Here is a 15,314-nt window from a genome sequence, read left to right on the forward strand (position 1 = left end):
TGCTCCTCATTTCAATATTTTCAAGATTTAACCCCTTTCCTTACAATGCTGTATATAAATTGTTATTGTTTTGGTAAAATGCATTAATTAAAATTTTTATCACATGATTTTTCTTGCCAAGTGATTATTTTTGCTACAGTTTGTAATTATTATGAAATGAAACACAAAAAGTCTGTTTTTTATGACCAAAGTTTTTTACTTTGTGAAAGAAAATAAAAACATTCCTGAAAAGATTCAAGCATTCGGATTTTATTTGTGTAAGCAGAGTCTTACCCCAAAAAATGTACCTAATTGTTTTTAAATGAAGCTAATTCTCTAATTTTTCCCTTTTTCTCCCAATCTGGTGCTGCCAATTAACCTGCCCGTTTATATCTCCCCCTAACACTAGCACTAGAAGGCTAAATACTCCCATGCACAGCCATGCAGGATAATCCTGCTTTGAAAGAATCAAGGCCAAGATCTACAGTAGGATGCATCAACGTGGGCAGAAGAACAGGAGGGGGGTGTAAAGAGCCGGGTCAGGCAGCACAGGGGCAGAACAGCAGGAACAGGACACCTTGAAGCATGAGATAGAGAGAGTAAGAAGAGAAACGAGAGCAAGGAAAAATGAAGGGTTTAGGAGGGTCATGGCAAAGCAGGAAAACTGGTCCAGAGGTCAGACCTGAAGCAGCACCCCACAAACAGCATGCACCAGATCAGTACATGAGAGAACGAGGAGGAGAAAAAAATAGGACAGGGTTAAAGAGTGTGTACCCAGCTGGCAGAGAAATGCATGGGTAAGGACTGGTAAATGATGCTTCGGTTGTAAGACTGTGTAACTACAGCAAACTTAACAGACAACTTCATAAGCAGAAGCACAGTCACGATAACACATGGTAGTGATTTCAGGATTCTGTTGGATTCTGGGAGAGACAGAGGGCGTGACAGTTTCTTACACAACATTAGACAACATTTTGTCCCAATTAGACATCCAACATTCTGGAAACTTCTGAAGTAACTTTCCCAAAACTAAAAATGTAATAAAAAATACAGTCCAATAAAAACACTAATAAAACTGAAACAGTATCACACATCTTGATACACTGGTGTCACACTGATAAATAATATTTAATAATGTGTCATAAAACATTTTCTCAACTTTGGAGCATTAGCCTGTGGACTGAGTACATGGTGTCCTGACTCACTGTTTAACTACTGAGTTCCCATATGAACCTGGAAATAACTTTAGTTCACTACACAATTACTTAGAAATAGCTCTGTAATAGCTCTGTAATAGCTGTGTAAAAAATCTGAGTAACATTATGCTGTAAAATGTAAAGCAAGTCATGAGTTTGAATCCTGAGCCATGCTGCTTTGCCATCAGTGGCCAGAATCAGGAAGAGCACAACTGGCCGTGGGTAGATGTGTAAAGAAGTGTAAAGAAATAAAATAATGAATAGATAAATAAGGAATGTTTAGTAAGCAGATGTTCTAACAACCACAAGTCTTAACGCTCATAGCTTTTACCTAACCAAGGAATTTGAGCTGGGAATACAGTTTGATGTATGGTTTCCAACAAAGTAGCTTTAATGGCTACTTTAACAACATCCTAGAGTTAAAACAGCACAAGATACAGGGTGAGTACAGAACAGAGGAACAATACAGAACTGTGGGTGCTTTTGTGTACTTGTGGGGGAACAGTTACTCCCAGCTGAGTTTGAACCATCAACCCTGGTAATGGAGGTCCAACACCTTACCACTGCGCCACCAGCAAGCCCAGGCAATTGGTGGAGTTGCACCCCTTAAAACAATGAAACCAAACAAAGAAGACGCCAAGATGGCGTAGCTCAGACTAAGGACAGTTCTAAAACAACAAATGTACCTCTCTCTCTCTGGAGAGGGAGCTGGTGGATGCACCAGAGGATCAACGCTTCCCTCACTATAACCTTAGCCTACTGTTAGTTTGGCTTACTGACTCTTTTCACTATTGAGCTGCTTGAGCTGTGAACTCTTCAGCTCTTACCTATCTCCTTTCTTCTCTTTAAAGTCTTTTAAAATCTTCTTTCTTTTCTATTTTCTTTCTTTCCTGTCTTCTCTTTCTCTCAGCTGTGTGTTCCGTACCGGTCACCCCTCTACAAAGGTGTGACAAAGAGGTGCTGTTTCTCCTAGCCTTCAATACTGTGACCACTTGGCACTGAATACCCCTAGGACCTCTGGGGATCGGAGTTTCCTTGGGTAACAGTGCCCCGCTGCTGTCGCCCTCTGCTGGTAGGCGGCAGCAGACACTGACCCCTTACACAGTCGTCTGAATCTAAGCAATAAAGTATTTAGTGTAAAGCTTGAACGCTGGCCATGTTTATCTTTGGCAGAGTCAGTTGGGCCGGCGTTCTCACGCTGCTGTCCAGATCAGATTTAAAGCTGTGTAAACATCTCAACACCGACCGACGCTGAATAAATACAGTGTAATAAATAAGGTATTCTCCGAAAACAGGAACTGACTGATGATGAATCTCACAGCTGCTGATACATGAGCTGCGTCTGGCTTTGGGAGGAGTCTGCAGTGAACGTCCAGCTGTGTTCTGCCTCTTCTCTCCTCTTCTCTTCTTGGGTCTGTGGTTGAACTTGAGAGGTGGAGAACATGGTGAAGTGCCACTTCAGTGTAATGTGCATCGTCTGCACGGTGGTGTCTGTGGTTTCTGTGGCCATCCTGGTCGGGATATGGACCTTTCAGTTTCTTGCACCTGCAGAAACTCAAGCTGCATTGTGGGACAGCTACCGTCTCCCCAATGATCTTGTTCCAGAAGACTACTACATCAACCTGTGGCCTCGGCTCCAACCGGACCACCGTGGCATCTACATCTTCACTGGAAACTCCACTGCGGTCTTTAAGTGTGTGAAGGAAACAGACCTGATCCTCATTCACTCCAACAAGCTGAACCTGACCACTACAGGTGGACACATGGCTAGACTGACCACAGTCAATAACACACCTGCACCAGCTATCAAGTCCACCTGGACCCAGGTGACCACTCAGTATCTTGTAATTGAACTGAACAGCAAATTAAAAGCTGGAGAAGTCTACAGGCTCTTCACTGAGTTTGTCGGGGAGCTCGCAGATGATCTGGCAGGGTTCTACAGGAGCGAATACTTTGAAGATGGAGTGAAGAAGTAAGTCCACCTGAAACATGTCATGCATGTCAAACAGCTGAGCCTACCTACAGTCTTACAAATAAAGCTCCTTTACTAGTGTCTTTTGATGTTTGCCACACTGTAAATAAGAACAATGGCCTGTCTGGTTAAATAAATAAAAAATAGAGATGAAGCTTAATTTTAGTTATAATTATTAAAGTTCTCAGTAAACGTACTACAATCGAAAGGTATTCCCTGAACTGTGACCTTATCAAGAACAATGCAGGGACTCTTATTTTGAAGAGTGCTGATCATCACTATTTTAGCACATTCAGAATTCTTTCATTGCCACATTATATAAAACAAAAACATTAAATAAAAATGTTTACATCTGGATCCTTTTCTTTGCACACTAAAAAACAAGCTTTTTAGGTGTTTAGTCCACTTTGGACCAGAACAGTTCTACACTTGAGACTGAAATGAATACTGTAACTAAATAATTAGCAATATATTTGCTTATATGTTTTATATTTGTTTGATTTTATTTTAAACAAACATTTACAGTGATTTTATTACATCACAAGACAAGTAAGACAACATTTCCTGAGCTGGGAGGTTGTGGATTATAAAAGCTTAGTCTGTACATAAACAATGTCGTTTGTGTTAATGAGTGCTGAATAGAGGGTGTGCTGTAATCAGAGACTGTTTGGATTGATGTTGATGTAAAAAAAAAAGGAACCGCCACACTCAAGGTCGTGAGAGCAATTCACCTGTTTGTGTGAGCGCGGTTTCAAGGCCTTGTGTGTAACCTTTGCTCAGAGGTGTAAAACGGAGTGATTAAAGGGTGCATATATGATTCTTGGACCTGGTTGCAGGTTATATAGCTGAAGAATTAGTTTCTAAGAGCAGCAGAAACCTGCTGTGTACTCTCTCCACCCGCTGTTTAAACACCTTTCCCTTGCATTTACTGACTGACCACTGTCTGGGGTCTACTTTCTTCACACCAGAGCTAAAGAGCTAAACTAACCCATCTGTTCTCATCTCTAACAGGGTTGTAGCCACCAGTCAAATGCACCCCACTCACGCCCGCAAAACCTTCCCCTGCTTTGATGAACCAGCCATGAAAGCTGTCTTCCACATCACTGTCCTGCATGAGCGAGGAACGGTTGCTCTCTCCAACGGGTTAGAAATCGGTCAGCAGTGGCAAAAATATTTTCATGCACAGTGAATCCAGAGACAATCAAACTAGAGACAGTTACACCGGACAGTGAAACAGGAGTCACACTAGGGACAGTCACAGTGGAGATGGTCACGCTGTAAATAGTCACAACAGACACATTCACATGATATACAATCACACCACAGACCGTCACACCAGAGACAGTCACAGTGGAAACAGTCACACTAGAGACAGTCACAGTGGAAACAGTCACACTAGAGACAGTCACAGTGGAGACAGTAAAAGTGGAGACGGTCACACTAGAGACAGTCACACCAGAGACAGTCACAGTGGCGACAGTCACAGTGGAAACAGTCACACTAGAGACAGTCACAGTGGAAACAGTCACACTAAAGACAGTCACACCATAGACAGTCACACCAGAGACAGTCACAGTGGAGACAGTCACAGTGGAAACAGTCACACTAGAGACAGTCGCACCAGAGACAGTCACAGTGGAAACAGTCACAGTGGAAACAGTCACACTAGAGACAGTCACAGTGGAGACAGTCACAGAGGAGACAGTCGCAGTGGAAACAGTCACACTAGAGACAGTCACAGTGGAGGCAGTCACACTAGAGACAGTCACACTAGAGACAGTCACAGTGGAAACAGTCACACTAGAGACAGTCACAGTGGAGACAGTAAAAGTGGAGACGGTCACACTAGAGACAGTCACACCAGAGACAGTCACAGTGGCGACAGTCACAGTGGAAACAGTCACACTAGAGACAGTCACAGTGGAAACAGTCACACTAAAGACAGTCACACCAGAGACAGTCACACCAGAGACAGTCACAGTGGAGACAGTCACAGTGGAAACAGTCACACTAGAGACAGTCGCACCAGAGACAGTCACAATGGAAACAGTCACAGTGGAAACAGTCACACTAGAGACAGTCACAGTGGAGACAGTCACAGAGGAGACAGTCACAGTGGAGACAGTCACACTAGAGACAGTCACAGTGAAGAAAGTCACAGAGGAGACAGTCACAGTGGAAACAGTCACACTAGAGACAGTCACACCAGAGACAGTCACACCAGAGACAGTCACAGTGGAAACAGTCACACTAGAGACAGTCACGCCAGAGACAGTCACACCAGAGACAGTCACAGTGGAGACAGTCACAGTGGAAACAGTCACACTAGAGACAGTCGCAGTGAAGACAGTCACAGAGGAGACAGTCACAGTGGAGACAGTCACAGTGGAGACGGTCACACTAGAGACAGTCGCACTAGAGACAGTCGCACTAGAGACAGTCACAGTGGAGACGGTCACACTAGAGACAGTCACAGTGGAGACAGTCACACTGGAGACAGTCACACCAGAGACAGTCACACAGTGTACACTTTCTGATATTCAGCAGTGATTTTAGCCACAGTAGCTTAAACACACACTACTCTAAATCTGCTGTTATGAACTGCACTGTGATTGACCCTACACTGCTGCTGTCTGTCCTTTAGAAAAAGTGAACACCACAGTCAGTGGTACTGCTGTCACCATCACCAGCTTTCAACCCACAGAGAGAATGTCATCCTACCTCCTCGCTCTGGTTGTCAGCGACTACACTAATGTTCATTCAGACGAGGGCACGTTGGTATGAGCTTAAGTCATGCTTTAATTTTACACAATGAAACACAATTAAACACACTATACATGGAGACCCTTCCTATTAACCAGCATAAGCCTTTAGGTCAGAATGTCCTAAAGTTATGGAAAACACACCCAACTTATCTGGTGCTGTATATCTATAAAATCACATCACTATAACTTAGTTTAAACTGGGAGATGTGGGAAACTCCAGTGTGGGCTTTTAGGGATTAACTATAAAAAACAGATAACCCAAAATCTCGTACATGTATTGTCCTCTTTGTGCAGATTCGAATTTGGGCTCGCAGGAAAGCAGTTTCTGATGGATACTGTGCCTACGCCCTCAACCTCACTGGACCCATCCTCGAGTTCTTCGAGAATTACTATGCAGTTTCCTACCCGCTCTCTAAATCAGGTAGGTTCACATAGGTCACCAGCTATTCTAATCTGGAGTTCATCTGTTCTATAAACTGCAAGATGAAAAAAGTGATGTTACCGTGTGATGCAGTACAGTAAATGATATTTATGATTATGATTATGATACAAAAAGTTTCCAGCTATAGTTTGATCAATTTTCATATTCACTATTTTGTAATGATGTCGCTTGAAGTTAAAACACTATCTGAGAAAGTTATACACTATGAATCTGTCCACTCTGAAGACCAGATTGCTCTGCCTGACTTCTACTTTGGGGCGATGGAGAACTGGGGACTGGTCACTTACAGAGAGGCAAACCTCCTCTACGATCCAGTCATCTCCTCCAATCGGAACCAGGAGAAAACAGCCACTATAATTGCCCACGAGCTGGCCCACATGGTACTCTCACGCCGTGTTCTGGGTTTCTAGTGTGACTGTCCCTGGATTGACTGTCCCTGCTGTAACTGTCTCTGGGTTGACTGTCCCTGCTGTAACTCACCTGCTGTCTCTGGTTTGACTATTCTTGGTGTGCCTGTCCTTGGTGTGGCTGTCTCTGATGTAACTATCTCTGGGTTGACTGTCCCTGCTGTAACTGTTCCTGGTGTGATTGTCTCTGGTATGACTGTCTTTGGTGTGACTGTCTCTGGTGTGACTGTCTGTGGATTGACTGTTCTGGGTGTGAATCTTTCTGGTGTGTCTCTGGTGTGTCCCTGCTGTAACTGTCTCTATTGTGACTGCCTATGGACTGACTATCCCTGATTTAACTGTCTCTGGTGCGGCTGTCTGTGGATTGACTGTCTCTATGGTGTGACTCTTTTTGGTGTGAATGTTTCTGGTGTGGCTGTCCCTGCTGTAACTGTCTCTATTGTTTCTAAATTGACTGTCCCTGGTGTGACTGTCCTTGCTGTGACTGTTTCTAGATTGACTGTTTATCTTTTTTGTGCAGTGGTTCGGAAACCTTGTGACACTGAAGTGGTGGAATGAAGTTTGGTTGAACGAAGGTTTTGCTACCTATGTCTCTTACCTCGGTGCAGATTATGCAGAACCCTCCTGGAATCTGGTAAACACTAGATTTATAGACATGCTGTCTCTTGGCTATAGCCTTATAGTGTGTGAACATTGCCCACTGATGTAACAAGCCTTTTGGTAAACAATAACTTTGTAAAGTGCTGTCTGTCAAACATAAAGCTCTGGACATGCGTTCAACCTTTGGTCTGACAGTGTTTTTAAAGAGTAATTAATCCACAGCTAACAGTAAGATGTTTGGTGAGCATAACAAGCGATGGTTTGGCCAAAATTGCTATTATGCTAATTGATGCTGGTCAAGCTTACGTTGCTTGTAGATACATTTAGCTTGTAGCTAAGAAGCAAACTTCAGACACCAGACACACATCTTGGCTGAATGAGCGATCATAGTTTTGAACAGTCTTCTGCTGCCTTGTTTTACTCCCCAACAGAAAGATCTTATAGTTCTTAGGGATGTCCATCGAGTTTTCGCCATTGACGCTCTGGCCTCTTCCCACCCCCTGTCCTCTAAAGAAGAGGACATTGTGAAACCAGAGCAGATCACTGAGGTGTTTGATGTCATCTCCTACAGCAAGGTACATATCAGCATCTGCATAAAGCCTATACTCTATTTAATGTGTATATTGTTTTCTTTCTAGTTTAATGAATGAATCAATGAATTAAACTGTCTAGCTTTTACTGACCTCAGTTAGGCCTGAGATTAGTGAGTGAACCTGCAAATTAGCTAGTTAGCTTAGCACTTACTGTACGCACAGTCACTGACCACAGAAACAGTCCAGCTCTCTTCACAATATTTATTTAATGAATCAAGCAGATAAAATTACACCATATGGACAAAAGTATTTGGACATCTGTTCATCTGCTCATCCCAACTCATCCGATCCAAAAGTACTGGATGGAGGTCCACCACCATCATTCCATAGAACACAGCTCTTCCACACACTGGCTTTATATCCCTCTAGCCCACGCCTGGCAATAGGCATGATGCCAATAAGTTCATTGCAACTTAAAGTATAGCTAAGTGCATTCATTAGAAGGGGTGTCCACAAACATTTGGATATATAGTGTAGCTTGGATGAATGACTAGCGTCTAGCAGTGACAGCATGAACGCAGCTTCAGTTTAGATTGGCCTGCAGTGTAAACAGGACTCAACACAGCCTCTGAAACACTGTGTTCTGATCTTCTCTCTGTCTGTAGGGGGCGTCAGTGTTGAGGATGCTCTCAGACTTCCTCACAGAGTCTGTCTTCCTTCAGGGTCTGAAGGTGAGGGATCTTAACAAGTTTCTATATGTGTATCTTACTGGGTAGCCAGATGTATGTATAGATAGAAAAACTGCTGCGGTAAAAAAGTGATGACAAATAAATAAATAAATAAATAAATAAATACTAAACTCTCAGTATTGTGATATTAACTACATGTACATGTTGTGTTGTGCTCTGTATTACATGTACAAAATATGCATTATTTGAAATATTTTCAGACATATCTGAACACGTTCGCTCACAAAAATACGGTGGGTTCAGATCTGTGGGATCATCTTCAAGCAGTAAGTTCATCTCTACTTTCAGCCTAAATACATCTCAGAGCATGAGTCTCAGTGGAACCATTAAATTACTGGGCTCTCCGTATTCCAGTGCTGCCCTCTTGTGATCAGTGATAGTGAGAGTCAGATAAAAAAGATCTAATTTGTCCTGACCTGCCTTATACTAGTACTTTACTTTACTAATATTTAATAGTACCTGTTATATACTTTCACTATAGTACAGTTTCAGCTCTTTTAATTGAGTTAGATTGGGATACGGTACCATACTTTCACTATAGTACAGTTTCAGCTCTTTAATTGAGTTAGATTGAGATACAGGACCATACTTTCACTATAGTACAGTTTCAGCTCTTTAATTGAGTTAGATTGGGATACAGTACCATACTTTCACTATAGTACAGTTTCAGCTCTTTAACTGAGTTAGACTGGGATACAGTACCATACTTTCACTATAGTACAGTTTCAGCTCTTTAATTGAGTTAGATTGAGATACAGTACCATACTTTCACTATAGTACAGTTTCAGCTCTTTAATTGAGTTAGATTGGGATACAGTACCATACTTTCACTATAGTACAGTTTCAGCTCTTTAACTGAGTTAGACTGGGATACAGTACCATACTTTCACTATAGTACAATTTCATCTCTTTAATTGAGTTAGATTGAGATACAGTACCATACTTTCACTATAGTACAGTTTCATCTCTTTAATTGAGTTAGATTTAGATACAGTACCATACTATCCCATAAGTTGGGCTTCCCAATTGGACGCCATCGTTACAGCACACCTTAATCTCACATGGCCCCATCTAGGCCCATGTGCAGGTACAACCTCATGGGGCCCATGTCTAGCCCCTTACTGACCCGAGGACAATACTTAGTTTCCAGTTAGGTCACCTATACAGGCCCCACATGGACATGTTAGCTGGGCATACTCACCGTATAGTACCGGTTACAGGACAGGCTGGTCAACATTTGGGGTGAGTGTGTGTGTGTGTGTGTTGGGGACAAATTACATTTTAGAACGATCACTTCACTGCATCTTTTACTTTTAGGCAGTAGATGCCTGTGGAGCCGTGCCACTCCCAATGACTGTTGGTAATATCATGGACCGTTGGGTTCTCCAGATGGGCTTTCCGGTGGTCTCCATCAACACGGCTACTGGTCAGCTGTCTCAGAAACACTTCCTCCTGGACCCTGAGTCTGTTGTAGAGACAGCGTCTGTGTTTAAGTAGGTCTAATATCTTTATAACTTTTCTAAATCAGTTTGTGAGTTTCAGTTCTCTCCAGCTCTTCCTCTCTGTGACTGTAGTTATGAGTGGATCGTGCCCATTAGGTGGATGAAGTCAGGGGTGGAGCAGACGCCAGTGTGGCTCCTGGAGAAGAGCGGTGAGAATAAGTACAACCCTTGTCTCAAGTCTAGAGGCTTTGAGTGTTGCGTCAATGAAATCACACTGAACAATGAACTTTATTCGTTATAGATAATGCCATCTGGTGGCGAACACAAAATAGGGCATCCAGATCACATGGTGCAGTTAACCTAAGGATAAATCAGCTAGGATTGCAGCGCTAATTAATGCGGGAGATACCTGAAAGGAGTGTAAATCTGACTCAGCATTTAACTACAGCAAGGCCCTTCACCCTCTCAGCTCTCCGGGCGCTGCAGCAATGGCTGCCCACTGCTCCGGGCACGTGTGCTCACTGTGTGTGTCTGTGTGTGTGTTTACTGGTTAAAGGCGGTGGCCAAATTCCATCTGTGTCCAACACTAACGGTGAATATGGCTGTGTTGTCTTGAAGCAGTACAAACCATGGCATCCTGTTATCCTGTAATGCGCTGTCCGACCAGCAGGTGGTGCCAGACTCATTCAGCAGTAATTTCATCACATGACATTAATATAGCTATTATACACTGTTATATAATAGTTATATAAAAAGGTATTGCACACACACACACACACACACACACATACACACACACTAACACACACACACATACTGTGTTCAGGCTATTCTCAGATATTCACAAGTATATGCAGTATCTGCTGTGTGCAGCACGGTGTGAGGGTAAACAGAGGTACAATATCATATTCTGTTCAGGTAAATAGTCTGTTTAGAATTTATTCACTGGAATATGTGAGCAGGTAAATACAAATATAAATATAATATAATATAACATAAAACTTTTTTGAAAAATTTTTTGAACAATGTTTCATACTCATATTGTTAATTTGGCAGATTCGAATTCCATGAAGAATCAATAGAAATAAATGATTCAATATTAATTTTAGAATTGTCTAATATTTATAAATAAAAGTAAGCAATTTCTTAAAACCAGGTTAAATCTGACTATATTAACCTCCATTAAAAGTATATTTTTGTCAGTATGCAACAATACTGCTAAAACTGCTAATGATAATAATAATAATAATAATAATAATAATAATAATAATAATAATGATAATAATAATAATAATAATAATAATAATAATTATAATAGTCTGTTGTGGTTTCAGTGTTTCACAGTGGGATGGAGATGGTGGGGGCGGACTGGGTGCTGCTGAATCTCAACCTGACGGGATACTACAGAGTAAACTACGACCCTGGCAACTGGGAGCGCATCCTCAACCAACTTAACAACCAACACCAGGTCAGTTATTGACCCCTTAATGTTCTGGTATTACAGTGTTACTGATTACTATAGTTTACTACAGAAATTCAATGAGTTTACTACAGAAAAATGAGTATTATACATTTCATATTTGGTTTTGTTGTACAGGCCATTCCAGTCATTAACAGAGGCCAGATTGTGGATGACGCCTTTAACCTCGCCAGGTAAACGGCTCTCCATTAGGGATGCTCTCTCAGTCTCACTGACTGTATCTGTCCAGCTGCAGTGTGTACATCTCTCAGATAAACCGAGATCAGGACTGTCCCTGTCTCGTCTCTGTGATGCTATTTAAATGTCCTGTCCTGCAGAGTCGATGACCTTTATTCACTCATGTTCTGATCCTGATTCAGTGTTTTGACTCTCTGCATTTCAACAGGGCCAAGATGATTCCCATTAGCTTAGCTCTGAATACAACCAGGTTTCTCCTAAAGGAAACAGACTACATACCCTGGCAGGCCGCCCTGGACAACCTGGACTACGTTTACCTCATGTTTGATCAGACAGACGTCTATGACAGCATGCAGGTGATTGTTTCGCTCTCAGAATCTAGAATTGAATACAGTTTCTTGCTGATCATAATTATTTAAAGTAATTTCATAAGTCATTTGAAGGCACCAGTGGCTCCGTCCTCTGTCCTAATGTCTCATGATGAGTTTAATAATAGAAACGATCAGAAATTACTTGATTTAAAGTCTCTAGTGTTAAAACGTGTTTATCTTCTAACACCTAGATTTGGACTAGGTGTTTTACAGTGTGGTTCATGGTGCATCATGTGTGGCCTTAATTCTCACCCAGAAGACCTTATTTCATTTTATTTTTGTGCATTTTGCTCAGAAAAATCAGGATCTACATTTTTGAAGAGTAAGATATCAATCACACTGATTCTGTATAATAAACAGAGGGAGTTTTGATTGCAGGCGTACCTTAAGAAGCAAGTAACCCCACTATTTGAACACTTCAGGAACATCACCATGGACTGGAGTAAAGTACCTGATGGACACATGGAACAGTATGGAACACAGATCTAAATCTGATATCATCAGTATAACAGCATGTGTATCTCATAAGAACTAAAATACTGCTGAAAACTATTCATTAGACCATTATTGTGTCCTCTGGGTGCAGGTACAATCAGGTAAATGCCATTAGGGTGGCCTGCAGCACCGGAGTGGTCGCCTGCAGGAATCTCACTGAGGCCTGGTTTACACAGTGGATGCAGAATCCAGAGCAGAACCCGTGAGCAGAACCAGCTTTTCATTCTTTTCATTTAAAATCACACCAGTTACCTGTTCCACTGCACACACACCTAACACACTCATAATGCCACTCACTGGCCACTTTATTAGAAACCCCCACCTTGTGCTTCCACTCACTGGCCACTTTATTAGAAACCCCTACCTTGTGCTTCCACTCACTGGCCACTTTATTAGAAACCCCTACCTTGTGCTCCCACTCACTGGCCACTTTATTAGAAACCCCCACCTTGTGCTTCCACTCACTGGCCTTTATTAGAAACCCCTACCTTGTGCTTCCACTCACTGGCCACTTTATTAGAAACCCCCACCTTGTGCTTCCACTCACTGGCCACTTTATTAGAAACCCCCACCTTGTGCTTCCACTCACTGGCCACTTTATTAGAAACCCCCACCTTGTGCTTCCACTCACTGGCCTTTATTAGAAACCCCCACCTTGTGCTTCCACTCACTGGCCACTTTATTAGAAACCCCCACCTTGTGCTTCCACTCACTGGCCACTTTATTAGAAACCCCCACCTTGTGCTTCCACTCACTGGCCACTTTATTAGAAACACTACTTTGTTGTGGTTTCTGATTTGTGATTTCTCACCAGGATTCACCCAAACCTGAGGTCCACGGTGTACTGCAGTGCGGTTGCTGCAGGGGGCGCTAGAGAGTGGGACTTTGTCTGGGAGATGCTCCAGTATGCCAGCATCAGTAGTGAGGCGGATAAACTAATGACAGCTCTGGCCTGTACCAAAGACAGCAGGCTTCTAGACAGGTAGTGAGGCCTGCAGGCTTTGGAAGCAGAAATCATAGGTTCTATAATTGAAGCCTTAGAGGTGTAATTGTTGTGCTGTACTAATTAATGTAATTACATCATTAAGTCTGAACCTTTAACCTTTATGTTTGTTCTGATGTTAAAAATGACAAAAACAAACAAAAAATGGCCAAAAGTTTGTGGACACCTGCTCCTCCAGTGTTTCTTCCCTTAATCAAAGGTATTAGCTGTGAGTTTATCTCTCCTCGCTGCAGTAACAGCCTCTAATTATCTGGGAAGGCTTTATACTACATGTTGTAACATTGTTGTGAGAAAGATTTGATTGCATTTAGCCCAACAAGTGTGAGAGCAAGAGCATCACTAAGGTCAGGTACAGATGTTGAATAATTAAAAAAAAGTATTGGCTGGAGCTCCATCACTCCACAGAAATTCATACAGCCTTTATACGCCTCTAGCAATGGGTGCACCTTAAAGCAGTCAATTTTACCAATGAAAAGGGGTGTCCACAAACTTCTGGACATACACTGTACAAACACTGATGTGAAATGGATTGGAAGTGTAAAATCTGCACTTTTAACCCAGTCTCTCCACCTGTTTCAGTGAAACTACAGCATGAGTTTTGTAGCACTGGTAACTGATAACTGTAGATTGTGGCCTATCAGTGATATGAAGCCCGATGGACCAGAAGCCAGATTTTAGGCACTGTCTATATCTATAGACAGTCTATAAATCTAGTCTATAAACAGCACATGCACGCACTCACAGCAGCTTTTCCTTTTCAAATGCAGGTATCTTAAGTACACCCTGGACCCGGCAATGATTCGGAAACAAGACGCTACCCGGGTCATCGTGCAGATTGCTGGGAACATAGAGGGTCGGAAATTAGCGTGGAATTTCGTCAGACTGAACTGGAAGTACCTTTTCACTGAGTGAGCTCCAGTGGCCACGAAGAGCCATGCTTTACATCCCTACGACTAACAGTACATCAGACAGTAACCAGCCAGAGCTTTACTCTTTTAAACAGTTGACCAACTTTTAAATCCCACTCCAGTGAATGACAGGTTTTTGGAAACATCTACATTAAAATGTGTTTTTTATAATGATAAAATTCCTGATCTACAATCAAACGTCATGTGTTCCAGACAGAGCTGCATTATCTCAGCCATGTTCTTTCACCTGATTTTAGATCTAATTCCAACTTAATTATTAAACTCATTTTAAACAGCATCATTTTTAATGTTTGATAAAATGTAAATAAATAGATAAATAAATAAATAACATAACATAACATTACATGAGGCAAACTTTTTTTATTTCCTTGTGGTCAGAGTGTGCTCATGCTGAAGTGTGTGTTTGCTCTAGGTATGGTGCCGGATCGTTTTCATTCGCTGAGCTCATTAGCGGTGTGACCCGGACATTCTCGACTCAGTGTCAGCTTGACCAGGTGAGCGACCCTTAAATCTTCTGCAAATAAGGTGTGTGTGTCTGGACAGAGGAATGAAACCAGTGGCAGCTGTAGTCTAGTTCCTGGTCGACGACCTGAACTCCCCCCTTTTAGCTTACACCATTGTCCACATACTATTTTTTGGACAAAAGTATTGGGACACCTGCTCATTCATTGTTTTTTCTGAAATCAAGGTTATTAAAAGAGTTTCTCCTGCTTTTGTTGGAGTATCTGTCTCTACTGTCCAGAGAAGAAGACTTTCTGCTAGATTTTGGAGGAG

The 15,314-nt window shown here is 42.1% G+C and overlaps 1 protein-coding gene across 2 annotated transcripts in view; it reads left to right on the forward strand.

Annotated features, from left to right (window-relative positions):
- Positions 1-2,617: 2,617 nt before the first annotated feature.
- Positions 2,618-15,314, forward strand: part of LOC140540648 (aminopeptidase Ey-like) — a 13,386-nt gene continuing 689 nt past the window's right edge. The window contains exons 1-19 of one of the 2 annotated variants that reach the window (XM_072663033.1): positions 2,618-3,147; positions 4,159-4,301; positions 5,792-5,925; positions 6,207-6,333; positions 6,580-6,734; positions 7,282-7,395; positions 7,793-7,936; positions 8,560-8,625; positions 8,844-8,909; positions 9,961-10,136; positions 10,218-10,294; positions 11,420-11,553; positions 11,683-11,738; positions 11,951-12,098; positions 12,492-12,583; positions 12,700-12,810; positions 13,423-13,590; positions 14,379-14,519; positions 14,953-15,034. In XM_072663033.1, coding sequence (XP_072519134.1) covers positions 2,618-3,147; positions 4,159-4,301; positions 5,792-5,925; positions 6,207-6,333; positions 6,580-6,734; positions 7,282-7,395; positions 7,793-7,936; positions 8,560-8,625; positions 8,844-8,909; positions 9,961-10,136; positions 10,218-10,294; positions 11,420-11,553; positions 11,683-11,738; positions 11,951-12,098; positions 12,492-12,583; positions 12,700-12,810; positions 13,423-13,590; positions 14,379-14,519; positions 14,953-15,034 — 2,664 coding nt within the window. Of the gene's footprint in view, positions 3,148-4,158; positions 4,302-5,791; positions 5,926-6,206; positions 6,334-6,579; positions 6,735-7,281; positions 7,396-7,792; positions 7,937-8,559; positions 8,626-8,843; positions 8,910-9,960; positions 10,137-10,217; positions 10,305-11,419; positions 11,554-11,682; positions 11,739-11,950; positions 12,099-12,491; positions 12,584-12,699; positions 12,811-13,422; positions 13,591-14,378; positions 14,520-14,952; positions 15,035-15,314 lie in introns of both variants that reach the window. The other variant, XM_072663034.1, reaches the window with a different exon arrangement.

Source organism: Salminus brasiliensis, chromosome 19 (genome assembly GCF_030463535.1).
Source record: "Salminus brasiliensis chromosome 19, fSalBra1.hap2, whole genome shotgun sequence".
NCBI lineage: Eukaryota > Metazoa > Chordata > Actinopteri > Characiformes > Bryconidae > Salminus > Salminus brasiliensis.